This window comes from Brachyistius frenatus, unplaced genomic scaffold (assembly GCF_029030835.1).
Source record: "Brachyistius frenatus isolate BFR_SWC_R1_liver_20210118 unplaced genomic scaffold, ASM2903083v1 Contig_6, whole genome shotgun sequence".
Classification (NCBI taxonomy): domain Eukaryota; kingdom Metazoa; phylum Chordata; class Actinopteri; family Embiotocidae; genus Brachyistius; species Brachyistius frenatus.
The window spans coordinates 5,960,207-5,975,713 of record NW_027210605.1 but is presented as its reverse complement, the minus strand read 5'-3'; the positions used below and the strand labels follow the sequence as shown (position 1 = coordinate 5,975,713).

The window sequence follows — 15,507 nt, the reverse complement described above, 5'->3', positions numbered from 1 at the left end:
CTGCCTTCTGTTTTCTCTCTTGTCAGCTGGCTCCCCATCTTGCCTGTTATCCTCTTTTCTACATGGCTGAGTCTCATCTTGGCATAGGTAATGCTTATAGGGGGCTCCTAGATATCCAACCAGATGAAATGACACACTCTCTTGTGTTGGCAAGGAGCTGACCCTGGAAATAGTAACACCAAGGTCTGATACATAACGCTATTTACAGAGGATAGACCATGTTAGGTGGAAGGTGTCACGTACTTTCCAGTAAATGTGTTGAAGTGTGCTATGTTTTATGGATCATTGTGGGCTTTCCTGTCTGGGACAGCTCCAGTATTGACTGCTGTGTTCATTTATGATAGTGGAGTCAGCAAAGTGTTTTTTTTTTTCCCTCATGTTTCCATGGAGCGAACAGGCGGTCTCATATTTCACAATGTTGGCATTCTTGGTGTGTGTGTGTGTGTGTGTGTGTGTGTGTGTGTGTGTGTGTGTGTGTGTGTGTATGTGTGAGACACTTGTCATTTAGCCTGATAATTCACTGTGGTCCATAGTGGGGCAGTCTAACCAAAGAAATTTGTGGACTAAGGAACAGCTTAGTAACTCAGTAAGTCTACACAAGTTCCAAAACTACTGTCCATTCGAAAATTAAACTGAAACTTGATCATCTGAATGATGTAAGGAAAGGAATTGTATCAAATGTAAACTACGCTATACTGTATACGTAAATTTAATTGTGATATTATCCATTAATGTGCGTGTTTTTCAAGTTAATTAATTGCATTTGTAACAAACCCCACAATGGTTCCTATATCATGGCTGGTGGTTTACCATTGTTAATTTAGCCTCTGTATAATGAGCAAACAAGTGTTTTTGCAAAAAATTTTGCTTTTTTTAGTTGCACTCATTAGCGCCTGTACCAAGAAGTCTACTGTAAGTCCTGCCAGTTTTTGATTTCCCAACTGTTCATACAGGAAATAACTTGTGTGATACAACACAAGCAGATCCGTACATGTGTGAATGTGTGTCTGTGACTAAATGAGTGTTGAGATCCTAGGACAGCGCACACATGGGTGTTTGTGTCTAGTACTCCACGAGAGTGCATATCTTATGGAGGAGCTGTGTGTCTCGAGGTTAAACCAAGGCGCCGTAATGTTGTTTCCTCTTCTGAGGGAATCCGATAAACCTGGAAGCTTCAGAGATTGTGTAAAAGTCTGTTGAAATGTCAGTAAGTAGAGCAGGTTCATTCAAGTGAACAGGTCAACATATAACCAGCACAAGAAGCAAAATCGAAAAGGTTTTATGACACGCTGTGTTCTGAAACACAACCAATTATTTTCTGACCAAGAAAAAGCATTTCTTAAGCCTGAAGTTGCTGAGTTCATGACTCACTATGTGACCTCATCTCATTTTTGCAGGCCTCATCACGCAATGCCCCTTTAACAGGCTTTAATCCCACTGTGTGGAAATCACCACCTGATTGCTGCAACAAAGACAGGCAGTGTCACAGCACCCACTCAGGTTCCTCTTTGTGGGCATCAATGGAAACAAGAGACAGCTGAGTATTGGCTGGCACCGAAACACCATCTACACGTGCGCGCACACACACGCACACGCATCCCTGAGGTGCACTGTCAAGTGCTTCAACGGTTGGCAGGGTTGTCTCCAGCATCCATCTCTCCACAGTGACAGGGTGGTGGCAGATGGCTGTCAGGATGTTTCTGTCATCTGCAGGAGACAATCAGAGCAAACAGAGAAGCTTGGCCACCTCGCCTATTAGCCACACAAGTAAAGTATACACACAGAGTTGCTTTAGACTATTTGCTCTGTCTTGCTGTGTCTTTTCCCTCACTCACAAACATGAGAAACAAACTAACGCATCTTTAACAGTAAGAGAAGAAAGTTCTTCGCTGCTGAGAAAAAACAAAACACAGAGATGTATTATCCATTCTCAGGCTCACTGGTTTGTCACACTTTTACAAAAATCATACACTCCGTACAGATACAGATAGGTCTGGATGGAGGTCCTCCCTCTCTCTCCCTTCATCTCTTGATTTCTTTGCTTATAATGGATGCTTTAAGCGCTTGTGATTGAAGGGGCAATACAGCGAAGGAATATTGAACAGCGCTGCGGAATGTCTCCACTCGTCTGATGCTGACATTGCTGCCAAACACCCTCTAAGCACAGGAGCACAATTTACAGTGGGAAGAGAAACAATGGATTTGACAGCAGAACAGAAGGTTTAAAAGAAACAACATAAAACAAAGATACCGAGACAATAATCTGAGGGCAAAGCATTACAAATTGAGTGAATGCCGCCTGCACTATCATTCAACACAAACAACAGCTACACAGAGGAGAACTAATAAAGAGATGCTTGAGATGCATTCAAAATTCATGAAGTGAATGCAGGGGAATCTTTTCATGTGCTCTTAAGTTACATGCCAACAGAGTATGGTTTTATGAGATACGAAGCAGGGGGAATTTGTACTTGTTGCATAAGGTTGCCTATGAGTGTTGGTTCACTCAGTCAGTGGTGCTGCTTGAAGGCACGGCAAACATGAAAAAAATGTTTTAGTCTGGATTGACTATATCAACAGTTTCTCCATTAACAGTCTTACAAATGTTTGGAATACAAAACATTTCATAGAGGAGCGTTTTAAAAATCACTGAATAGCCAAATCTGAGAGTTGCTACAATCTGTGGATCAGCACTGACATTCAACACCTACTATATCACTTTCTCTGTATGGAATGAAGCCTTTTAATAAATGAACACCGGAATTGGCCCATCAGACATGTACAAAGCTAACACAAATATGGAAAACATTTTCCTCTACTGGCTTGAAGGGAGGAGCGGGGGTGTGAGGTGAGGCATGCATTAACACACATTCATCTCTCTCCCCTTTTATCTGCCTGCTCCGTGCCCTCGCTCCTTGTCTCTCTCTCTCCATCTCTCTCTCACGCGCACACACGCACACGCTCACACACACACGCACACACACACACACACACACACACACACACACACACACACACACACACACACACACACACACACACACACGCACACGCACACAGGATCTATGATTCATCTGCACACATATGCTTGTGCAGATGTGGATGAAGAGACTTGGATGACTGAAACAAATCAATACATGTACGTTCACACTGGACAGGACTTAAAGGCTTGTCTGTGGGTAAGCACTCGAGTAAACAGCAGTGAAAAAGGAATAATATTGTGCATTTCCACTCTATGAAGGAGACAGTCAGTCACATTTAGGAGGTGTGCTCAGAGTGAAATCTCAAGCATGATTTATGAATGAAAAGCAGCTCATGCAAACGCACACAATTTCCTAATGTTCTTCTGATGTGACATCCTTGTAATAGCCATACTGTAAAGATTATGCACCAAGCTGGAGAAACCTTATTTATAATGTGCAGTAATAACATACATTTTGCATACAACTGCAAAAGGAACAGGCAAATACTGAGAATTCATGTGACATAAGCATGCATACTAATAGGTACAGCAAGTCTCAGTTCAGCAGATTTGCTTATTCAGTGTGTTCCCCAGCCCCCTACTGACATTAGCCTCTCCTCACCCCATCAGCCAGCTGAAATCCTGCCAAAATATGCTCACTTATTTTTATTTTCCTACTTCCTTCTCCCTCGCTTTTCGTCCTTAGTTCCTCTCTCTATATTTTTTTTTTCCTCCCTTCATTTCTAAGCTGAGCACCAATTAAGGCAAACTGGCATTCTGGACAAGCCGGTGTGAGGGGGAGGTTTTGGGTTTGCTGGCTGAGGTCCCATCATGGAGTAGAAGTCATGGAGGAACTGTCATGTTCTCCCCTTTTCTGTCTCGCGTAGAGCTGCTGTTTTTGTCCAATTAGACCAAACTACACTGCTAGGCTACACCAGAGGGACCGACAGGTGTGTCACTCTGTGTGCATGCATTAGTGTGTGCACTTCACCACTAGTACAGCTCAGTGCCTCCCACTGTATCATACCAAGTATTGCTGCTCTCAGGCAGCATGCAGGAGCTCTGCTCTACACACATCTGCGCTGACGTATTTCTTATTATATTTATGATATTCACATACCATCCACCATAGCACGCATGCACACTGAGATCTGCATTCACACAAACACACACTCGTTTCCCCATCCAGCTCCTCTTTTTCCGGCAGACCATGGATATTACTTCAACTGGATCTTGTCAGAGTTTGACTCCTCTACTTGACCCACAGCATCCCTTCCACTCTTTATGTACGTAGAGCTGAACTGTGAATCTTGCTCTAGAAGCAGCATGCTACCACTGAGACTGACACTGCTGGTGACTGTGTTCAGGGTTTATGTCTAATCTAAAATGCCACCCAACGGACAAAATGTTAATTAAACAAATGCAAACCCAGGGACGAGGTTATCTGCTGAAAAAGGATTTAGAGATGATTCTTCTACATTCTGCATAGATATTTTGCCTATTAGGGGTGGGTAATATGGTACTAAAATAATATCATAATATTTCAGATTATTTCTATATTCTGGACAATATGAAAAAATACTGTAAACTATTTCATTATCCATTTTAAAAACATTCAATTTCAAAAATTAAGTATTATAGTGTTATTTGTCAGTATAAACGTAAATGCCAGCTGTGTTGTGTTGCAGTTGCCTGTGGGGAGTCTGAGTGACCTGACTGACCTGCACCTACCAGCTAGCACGGTCTGACCCACTTCTCTGGAACACAACATGAACTTGACAAAAATAGACACATTGTTATTTACGAAAGATGACAATTCACAGGGTGAAAGGTGGCACTCTTCCATCCCACAGTCATACCCCCAGGACAGCCCTCGTAAGCATAGACCTTCTGATAGACCTGTAATCCTCAGTTATTAAAAGCAGCTATAACTGATATTTTTGTAACAACAATTTATTGAAAGACAATGGAGTAACAATGCCTGTAGAGATGAATCTACAGAGGATCATCACTTCAATCCGCAGCTCCCAATGGCTTTTCAGAGCTTTATAGCTGGCTTCAGCACATTGTTTCGCTGTCTGGCCTGCAACTTAACTGTTTTGAGTCACTCTCAATATTTACATTACATTACTCTCAGCCACAGCGGGCAGCAGTTTTCAGTGAGAAAGTTATAACTCACTGCACACTACCTTCTCTATACCAAACAGCAGCCAGTTGGGGACTAGCTGTTTCTGTTTAGCAGCTAAAAAGACACATATTTCTTTGAAGAATTGGTAGAGACAAATACATAGCTAACAGAAAGTGAATACTGGCCTGGTATTACCAGACATAATTTCACTGTATGAATATATGGGTCTGACCAGGCTCCATTCAGGATTGTTTCCAGTTGTTGTATTCTAAGGGGTGTAGCCCTAAGGTAAATTTTTTAACTATTGGAGGAGCCTTTAAACAATTACCATTTAGAGCAAACCTTATCATCACAGGTAAGACTAAGGCTGTGAGAAATAGTTGGGCGGAGCCAGGCTAAGTGAATATTGGAATTAATCTAAATTCACCAGGCATAAATTGTTGCATCTGCTCAATATGCAAATAAGCAATAGATTGTAAAAGGTTCAAAACACTCAAAAGGTGATACGTAAATGTCATGTTCACATTGTGACAGACATCTTGCCGTCACCAAGGGTTCTTTCGGCCTGAACGCACAACAACCAGCCAAAGTAAAGTTTGCCAACATGTTTATTCCACACAAACAATGTCTTGCATTCCTTGTGCTCTCCTGCCGGCCATTAGAGCACTTGCCATATGTTCTGTCCGCAGCCAGCCTGCTGCTCAGTGTCCCCAGGAGTGAGAGATGTCCGGTGACCTCCTCGGGGCTTTTATGTGAAGAGAGACAATCAGTGATTCACTGCAGCTGTGCTAATTAAGCCTCTTCCAGGCACCCCCTGAACCACTCCCCCAATCAGTCCCTCCTCCAGCTGAGCCAAACCATGCCCCTCTACCACACACATATTGTTTCCACTGTCAACAAGTGTGCAAAACCAAATATGATAACAGCTTAAATCTATATGAGAAGATGTCTGCATATATCTCAAGCATATACTGTATTTTGAAAAGTGAAGCTAATGTAGAAGTGCCTTATTTTGCAATACCACTTTACACAAGTCATTATGATGTCATTGGCTAAATTTGCTTTTTCTGATCAGTGTTCTGGAGGCATGTCTGAAAATAATTCCATAATCAATTAGATATTAGGCCTCTAAGTGAGTTATGTTTAAGGGCTTGCCTAGTTATTGACATGCCATACAGTCAGGTTTATGGTATAGGTTAGCAGGTTCAGGTCCAAATACGGTCACTCCTGGCTCCAAACCGCTCCCAACTAGCAAGATGGTGCCGGCCAACATCTGAACTTGAGGCTTCATGACAGCCATTCAGAAACCAATGAGTAACGTCACTGTTGGTTGCTGCTTGGTTCAAAGTCAGATCTATGAGTCAGATCCACACCTCGCTCCTTCCCAGCTCGTCCAAACATGGTCACTTCTGGCAGTTCACAAACCCAAGGCTGACGTCACAGATTTGACCACATTTTAGGTTGGTCATACACAAGAGAAACATCGTTATTTTGTTGGTACAGTTGCACTACTTACATTTACCAATTAAACGTATCTGTAGTGTAATAACTATAATTATATTGCAATTATATTTGAGGACACGAGCAGCAATTCTGCATTTCAATAGAGTATGGGCAAAACATTAGAATTGTGTAAATAAACACATAATTATGCTATTCTCCTGTGTAAAGTAATGCTATTTCATCTAAGGTCCTTACAACACAATATGTTGCAGCATCAGTTTGATTTCTGCACCATTAAGGTCACGTACGCACACGCGTAAGCACGCGCACACATACGCACACACACACACACACACACGTAGAGAAAGTTCAGTCCCAGGGTCTTTGGAGATCAGCTGGTCTCCTTGGATGGGGCACTTTCCCAGTTTCTCACAAAACCCTATTTGGACAAAGCAGGGGATTTTCTGCAGTTTACCTCACAACTAATTATGAAAATGGTTAAGGATTTAATTAATGCTCTAATGAGGTGCTGGATGCCAAACTGGGTACATAATCCTCCTGAAAAACATTATTTCTGCTGGTATTTCTCTCTGCAAGTTCTCTTCAGTCGTTTGTTTTGATTTCTATATACAAATAAGGAATTAGATAACTTCATAATTTTTACATTGGTTGAAAAGTGTGAAAATCAGAAGAAAAACATAAAATGATATCACTAAAAGTATTAGATAATAAGTGCAAGTCTTGTGTATTTCCAAAGAAAAATTTGTAGCACAGAAATTATTAAGTAAGTGTTTTCATACCACTGTACAATAAATGTTTGTTTTTGTATTTATAACAGAATATCAGTTTTCCAATTTATTGCATTTCAGTTGAATAACTTGGTCTGGGGAGAGTGACAATATGAGCTATAGGGCTGGGAGTCTAAAGAGCCAAGCAGCAGAGCAAAAACTGATGAGATTTATCAGAAAATGACCAGCAAATATGTGTACTCAAACGAGAGGCCAGCCAGGTTTGAAATCCCAATGCTATGGACATTGCCTTGACTCAAGATAAAACAAGCGACACTCATGGTTTGGAGAAGAACAAGGTGGAGAAGAGAGAGAAAAGCAACTGATCAGAGGAAAAGACTAAGTCAAACTGTAGTATAATTCATTTCTAAGACAGAGAAAAGAAGAGCAAAGTAAGCTACAATTGAAGATGGGAAGCCACTAGCAGAAATCTTGTTTCTAAACCATACCAGATGGCCCTATGGCCCTATGAACCATGTCTTTAAAAGAAAGCAGAGGCCCGTCTTCTTTCCCTTCACATGTATACAGTTCTACATGTTTGAAGGTTTACTTATTATATGTATTAAGTTAGATATAATAAGGACTGTATAACTACCCCTAAACATGGAATGAAGCCTTAGGTACATTATATTATGGAACAAAAAAAAAAGTTAAATCCAGTTAAAGAGACAAATGAAATATTAAAATGCGTTCAAGTCTTTAACAGTAAAAATGTACATTTAAGTGATCAAACAAAAATGTTTTAGAAGTTTGGAGTTTAACTTCTAGCTCAACCAAGCTTCTAAATGGCACATTAATGCCAAGATTATAAAAGCCTATTGGTCATTAAATATCTAGAAAAAAAAAAGTGATACTATGTAAAGATGACAAACTAACTAAAAACTCTTGTGTTTTTATATGTTCTCTGCACTGCCAACTCTGGGCAGCAGATGGGCGATACACACAATAACTACACCCTATGTGAATGATATAGACAATGCAATAACAACAATAAATACGGATGAAATCTAATATCTACTAAAATGTTTAAAATTACCTATTAGAACTGCTTCTTTTTAAAAATCACATTTAAAAAAAAAAATTTTTTTAAAAGCTACAGAATGTTCACTGAACAAATGGTAAACATAAATGATGAACCATTCTTCATGGGAATTTTGTCATGGTTTGATGACATGGATGGCTGATAAATGAAAATACCTACTGCCCAACCTGGGTTACAAACAAGTCTGTATCTTGTTGTGGTTCAGATATTTCATTTTCCATCCAATTTCCCATCCATAGGAAATTGGGCGGCGCAAAAACAATTGAGCAGAGGAGGTTGTCTGGGGCTGAAATAAACAATCTCCTATTCGGTCATCATCCTCCTACATGGCCCCGAATAATGCATTTCTTTGTTTTTTGTATTTTGCTGTCTGAGCTCTGAGCTGTGACCTAAAATAATATTTGGCTGCATTAACTTCACCAGCATACCCCATTGGAGCAAGACCATTGCAGATAAGTTTCGATGACAGCTTCCTCTGGCCCCACTCACACCCCTTCTGTGAGCCATATACTGTTCTGCACAACAGTAAGTAGTCCCGCCATATGGTACACACCACCAAACCTCCCATATATACACACACACTCTCTCTAACCCTAACCCAGATCCAGCTACAAAGCTCCTTTTGTTCCATTCCACTCAAGGAAAATGGCAACGCACGCAAGCCTTTCACAGCAAAATCAGGATAAGTTCAACCGGCAGCAACGGGGCAGAAGGGGAAGGGAGGCAGCTGAGCATGTTTTCTTGCCCCATCTGGAAAGTATTGCTTGTGTATATGCATTCACACAAGAACTCTTTCTCTCTCTCACATACTTATCTATGGTACATTACAGCCAAGCAATTTACTGCTATCAGTGCTAATAGAGGAAACAGAGGTTGGAGTTTAATAAGAGTAAACCACTAGCACTCAGGTGATTCCAATCCGATACTTTCGCTGAAGTTATTACTGCCTAATGACCACCATCAGGTATGGCAGATGGGCCTGTTCTGATTCACATGTGGCCAAAATGCAAGAACAGACTGAACTGAAAACAAAGAAGTGGGCAGTAGCTCATGCCGCATGCTCACAGCTATAGATTTGAGATTTGTTTGTTGTCATGAATCTTGATCAACTTATCAATATTGCATCTATGTTGACAGCAACACAAACTGCAGCCTGCAGATTTCGTTAAACATGACTGTGTGTCTGAGGAGGCGGTTTTAGATGTTCCTGCTCAGAAATCAGAGACGTTTCATGCAAAGAATCAAAGCTGAGTCTGGACGTTTGTGTTTCGTTGAGGCTCCCAGCTCGGACTGGTTTGGTGAGTGTCAATGTTTGGATAACATAGCCAATTTGGGTTCACAAAGTGGTCTGTCACACTCAGTGCAGCTCTTTCAAGTCTTACCTGTTCTGTTTCTCTGCTCTGGGTTTTCTGTGGTAGTGGCCTGCTGCTCCCACTCGCCCAGGACAGGCCCTTTTTCCTCCTCGCTTGATGGGAGGTCTGCCTCGCCTCCCTCTGAGAGCTACACACAGAGATGCCTTTGTCAGCACTGGAGTCCTGCTCTCAAGGAGGAAGTGATTGTAAGATTGTACAGAGTACTTATGGTCATAACCACAAAACATTATACAAGTGACCGATTTTGTTTTCCACCAGTCCCTGTATCTTTTTCATCTTTTCCTCCATTACACACTGAGCAAGAATGCAGTGGAAACGAGGTCCTAGTTTTGCACAGAGCTCGGATAAGAGCTTCTTCTCAGAAAGCAGTTTGAATCTGCATTTAATGCCCATCAGCTCTAAAGAAGAGCTTACTAGAGGCAAGTTAGGTTCCCCTGCACTGAGATTAGATTCACCGTTGTGGCTTTTACCACACTCTGCCATGGAGGAAATGATTTATCAAGATAAACATTTGTTCAAAGAGAAAAGAGATACTCAAAGAGAATTCCGATGGACCTTCTGGTACACTCTGACATCTGCATCTGGATTTCCAAATGTGTGTCTAAATCTACACTGTGTTGTCCAATCAGGTTCATCACATATAATTAGTTTATCATTTCAGGGTAAACACTATATTGGTTTAGATAATGAGAGTTTGAATTGGAATATTAAAATAGTATTGTTGAAAGGTTGAAAACGAGCTGAAGTTGATGTGGCTTCCATTGCAAAAATTCCTGAAAACACATCAGTTTGTAAAACCAAATGACCTGCAATGTTTTCTGTAAACTTTCTCATTGTAATGGTGCCTGCATTTTTGTGAAAAGGAGAGAAGAAAGGTAGGGAAAATAAAAGGGGAGGAGGGAAAAGAATACATTTTCACAGTTGCAGTGAGGCATTTAGACCTGCATGACTTTGTTTATGGTCAGATGTTTTAATCACCACTACTCTGCTTCTTGTTCCTCTGAGTCATCTGAGATTCCTCCCAAGCACTGAACAGAGACTAGGAGACCCTTCATCCCTTTCTCTTCCTCCTCTCTCTCCTTCTGCTCATCGGCTTTGACCATTTTAGGGTTATGACCAAGCTATAGTGAGGACACAGAATAAACTCGGTATGTGATGATGTGAGTCAGAGTTAAGTTGGACGTCATCCTCGACACACCGTGAAAGGTACCTCCACATGTGCTTTCACTTTTATTTTGGGCTTCCATAGAAGCAGACAGTGATTACACAAACAGATCTCAACAGAGCCAGCAGTTTAACTCACCCACTGTTGATTGGGCATGGCCACGGAAGTAAGCACATCAGCCATGGCTCCCAACATCTGGTCTGTGCGTCCCTGATTCTTCTGTAGAGCCTTCATTCTCCCCAACACCAAACAAATATTTCCTTCACGTTAGTCTCCTCTGCTGTTCCAAACTTTGATCTCCAATGTTTCTCTGTGTGCTCTGTTTCACTTGTCCTCCTGTTTTCTGCTCCTTCACCGTCCACTCAGCCGCAGGTTGGAGCTGAGCCCACCTCGTCCTACCCTGACCCACCGGAAACCTCTCGCATGAATGGGTCCAGGAGGAGGAAGGCTTGTGTCTGTCTGGATCTGGAAGCATGCACTCAGACCTGGTCTCTGCCAGTACGTATAGGTGAGCTGCCTGCAAGTGTCTTTCTGGCTTGGTCCAGTGGACGTCTACTTTGTGGTGTCAATAGAAGCTCCTCCTGGAAACACAGGTGGAAAATTTTCTCGGGCCTCCATCTGAGTCAGCTGTTTTCTTTTTCGTCATTCTTCTAAATGATGAGATTTGTCAGTGCGGAAGTATTTCTCTTTGAAGTTGGTCTTCTTCTGTCTTCTCTGAATGCTCAGATAGAGAGTGGTGACTGAGTACATCACCCTCCCTGAAATCCTCCTTTCTTGTTCTTCATTGGCTATAGAAGATCACCACCCCCTGCCCAAAACCTCACCTCTTTCTGTCATTCTTTCTCTTCTTTCCGTTTGTCCTCTTTGTCTTCACTACCAGGATATTTTTCAGTCTCGGTTTCAGTCCTTCACTTCTTTCTTCAGGTCTTTCTTGAAACTATCGTGGCACCCTGCACTCTCTCTTCATCTTTGCCCAAGTCTCAGGCAGTGACACAGGGATTGTGTGAACTCTTGAGCAGTAGGGCAGCCCCAAATAAGGCATGAACACACAGCCCATGAAGCTTAACTATTTAAGAGTCTGTCACCGGTTGCACACACACATCTTGCTCAACCTTTGCAACTGCTGAAGTACTCATTAAACACATCGGCATTCTTTGTTTGTGGCTACTGGAAAGATTATTTGCCATTAAAATTGGAAGGCTTGTAACATTATTCACTGACAGCCTGCTGCTACAGGCCATGTAGAGCGCTTGTGACACAAATACGACTGTGTGCGTCTCGCAAATATTTAATTTTCATTGGAGAACACCCTATCAAACCTCATTCAGCTTTAATGGTCATGTAATCGAAATGTCAATTACTCTGATACTTGTATTTGTCATTGGAGCATTTAATAGTGTTCTCCCAAGAGAAACACATTAATTACACTTCCTGCCCTGCTTGCTTTCTATATGCATTTTTTTTAGAGGCTAGTCTGCACTACACACAAGCCACACACTATCTACAATTTCAACCTAAATGCCACTGCAACCTGGTAACCCACAACCCATAACAAACGGGCCCTGAGTACGGCGCTCAGCTGTCTGTAAACTGAAGAAAATAAAGCAGCTGGATAGATTAAATGGATGTTATTAGAAGTTTAATGTTGATTTTATTACTAATAAATACTAAATTCCTATTTTCATTGGTACTACCGGTAATCCTTTTAGACCTCAAGTCTAAAACATGCCAGGCTGTTACAGATGTGTCTGAAATCTGAAGACAACTTGCCCAGATTAAAAGTACGCTGATGTCTTTGCTGTAAACATAATCTATTGTCTTGAATATTTTTTGATTATTCTAAAATTCTTGAGGATGAAATGATAATTCATGTAAGATACAATGTAGAACTTTGGACAAAACCTGAACATAGCTGCTAATCATTCTCAGATGTTGTCGATGTAAACTGCAATATAGGCTTGCAGTTTGACAGTTTAAAGAAAAACTAGTAAAATTATTCAATTCAGATTAAACTCAGAGAAACACAGAACATATCCAAGCACAATGGCCAAATGACAGCTGAGTGCTGTTTACCTGCTTTAGTTTCAAGTTCCTGGTATTTTGTATGTTGGCTGACTATCACACAGTCATGGCGTACTGGGACACTTGATTAAAGAAGAGACGTTGTTAATGTAACACCTGCGCAAGTCAACATTTCTGCTGTGAAATGACCCACACGTCTCCTTTATGGCCTGTTGTGAACAGTGTGAATCCAGAGAAATATTTTTAGCAGTTTTTACTCAGCCTGGTATACCTCCACTGATAAAAAAAAATTAAAAAAAAAAAAATAAATCCATCCACATTATTTTTTTAATGACATGAACAGTCTTTGATGTGAATAACTTATAAAAAAAAAAAAAAATTAAAACTTCCATAAGGTTTCTGTGGGCAAACAGGAGAAAATAAAAAATAAAAAAGATGCCCAAGCATGAGTGTCCCACAAAATGTTTAAAACTGTAAATTTCAGAAGTGGCACCAAATAGGAATTTACTACCTCTTATATACTGGAATGCAGTGTTTTCCTTTCTCCAAACATAACTCTTCTCATTTAAGCCAAAAAGAGCTATTTTTGTCTCATCCGCCGCAAAACATTTTCCAACAGCCTTCTGGTTTGTCCACATGATTTTTACAAAATGCAGACGGAGAGCAATGTTCTTTTTGGAGAGCAATGGGTTTCTCCTTGCAACCCTGTCGTTCACACAATTGTTGTTCAGTGTTCTTCTGGTGGAGGACTCATGAACATTAACAATATCCAACGCAAGGGAGAGCTTTGGTTGCTCAGAAGTTCCCCGGGCTTCCTTTGTGCCCTGCTTCTGTTTTTGGATTGATCCTTGTAAGTCAGCCACTCCTGGGTAGGGTAACAATGGACTTGAATTTCCTCCATTTGTACCAAATCTGTCTGACTGTGGATTGATGCAGTCCAAACTCTTTTTCCAGACTGATAAACATCAACAGCTGTTTTTCTGAGCTTCTGAGGAATCTCCTTTGTTTTTGTTCCCTTCTCAAACATGTTGTGAAGCTCAGACTTTGACAGATCCCTGTTATTTAAATAAAACAGGGCGCCCACTCACACCTGACTGTGAACACACTGACTGACAACACCTGATTGAATATCACCTTCACATTAACTGCCAATTCTGGAGGCTCACATACTTTTGACACTCACAAATGTGTAAAACTGGATAATTTTCCTCAATTAACTACAAGAATAATATGTTTATCTCATTTCTTTAATTGGGTTCTCTATACTTTTAGGACTTGTGTTACAATATAATATGTTTTAGGTCATATTCAGGGAGGACAATTTTAAGCAAAAATACTATCTAATATTTAGTGAGAACAATATGCCTATCTTTCAAAGACCCCCTGTCCCTCCCACCACTGCACCCACACACACGCACAGAAAGAGAAAGAGAAAGAGAGTTTTATGTGCCATTCTGTTTTCTAGATTTCATATTATCTTTAAAGTAAAGGAGTTGGGATCTTGCAAAAAAAATAACAACTTCATAAGGGCTGGGATGGATTCATCTGTGGCAGCACTGAAGACTAAGATAAATTACCGGAACCATCAAAGTAAATATGTAAGAACACAAGGGAATGGTAAATATGGAGTTGGAAAAAGCTACAATCACTTTCAATAACTGTATTAATACAAAGTTTCCACATTACACTACCCATATATCGCAAGGTCAAGACTGCCTGTGGACACATCAGAATGAGTTTCTATAAACCAGGACAGCTCAAAGTGGAGCCTATACACCTGAGCCCATATTCTGGACTGTGCCGTTTCAACTTCTGTAATTTTGTGATGTCACAAACTCATCCTCATGTCATTAAGTCACAGCCTACTGTCCAACCTTTTATGTGAAAGAAAACATAGAGCAGTCATTCTGTCAAGTGGAGCCAGCAAGCTACAAGACCACAGAACAGATGTGATTGGCCTGGCTGGCGTCACTCAGAAAAGAGTGAGCCAATCAGAAGAGAAAGTCATTGATCTCAATGAGCTTTAAGGACACAAACAAAAAACAGCCTGTTGTTGGAAAAGCTCCACAGACAAGCTTGTAGTGTAGCTTGTGTCGATGTACAACATTGAGATTTTTTTTTAGAACTTAAAACCACAATATACCTTCATATGGATATCAAGACTGCAAATAAAACACCAGAAACGTGGGAAATGTGGGAACTTTAAATACAGACTATAATACTGTTAGATTGACATCTAACAACTTTTGGCATTGAAAAGTTTGCAAATTATATCATCACTTCAATCTCCAGTCACTGTCAGACAGGCGAGCATATTTCCCAATTGTCAGGTCTGTGTCTATACAGATATTTTTTATCTTGACATTATATTATATTCACCGCATGCCTTTTCTATACTGATAGTAAATATTACAAATGCATTTAAGTGTTTTCGATCTAATCAAAAGATTAAATATTTGTTTTCTCATTGAAAATGGCTTTACATTTTTAATTCAATTGGTAAAATAAAGCTCAGAGAAAAGAAGAATATATTAAGGGAGCTGTACTGTTTACATTTTCATACCTCACATTGTAATTATATATG

The 15,507-nt window shown here is 40.6% G+C and overlaps 1 protein-coding gene across 2 annotated transcripts in view; it reads right to left on the bottom strand.

The window, feature by feature from the left end:
• arhgef25a (Rho guanine nucleotide exchange factor (GEF) 25a) overlaps positions 1 to 11,885 on the bottom strand; it is a 46,380-nt gene extending 34,495 nt beyond the window's left edge. For both annotated transcript variants that reach the window (XM_069688543.1, XM_069688551.1), the window contains exons 1-2: positions 11,040 to 11,885; positions 9,746 to 9,863 (exon numbers count right to left, since the gene is read on the bottom strand). In XM_069688543.1, coding sequence (XP_069544644.1) covers positions 9,746 to 9,863; positions 11,040 to 11,135 — 214 coding nt within the window. In that variant the 5' untranslated portion in view covers positions 11,136 to 11,885. The remainder of the gene's footprint in view (positions 1 to 9,745; positions 9,864 to 11,039) is intronic.
• Positions 11,886 to 15,507: the final 3,622 nt, after the last annotated feature.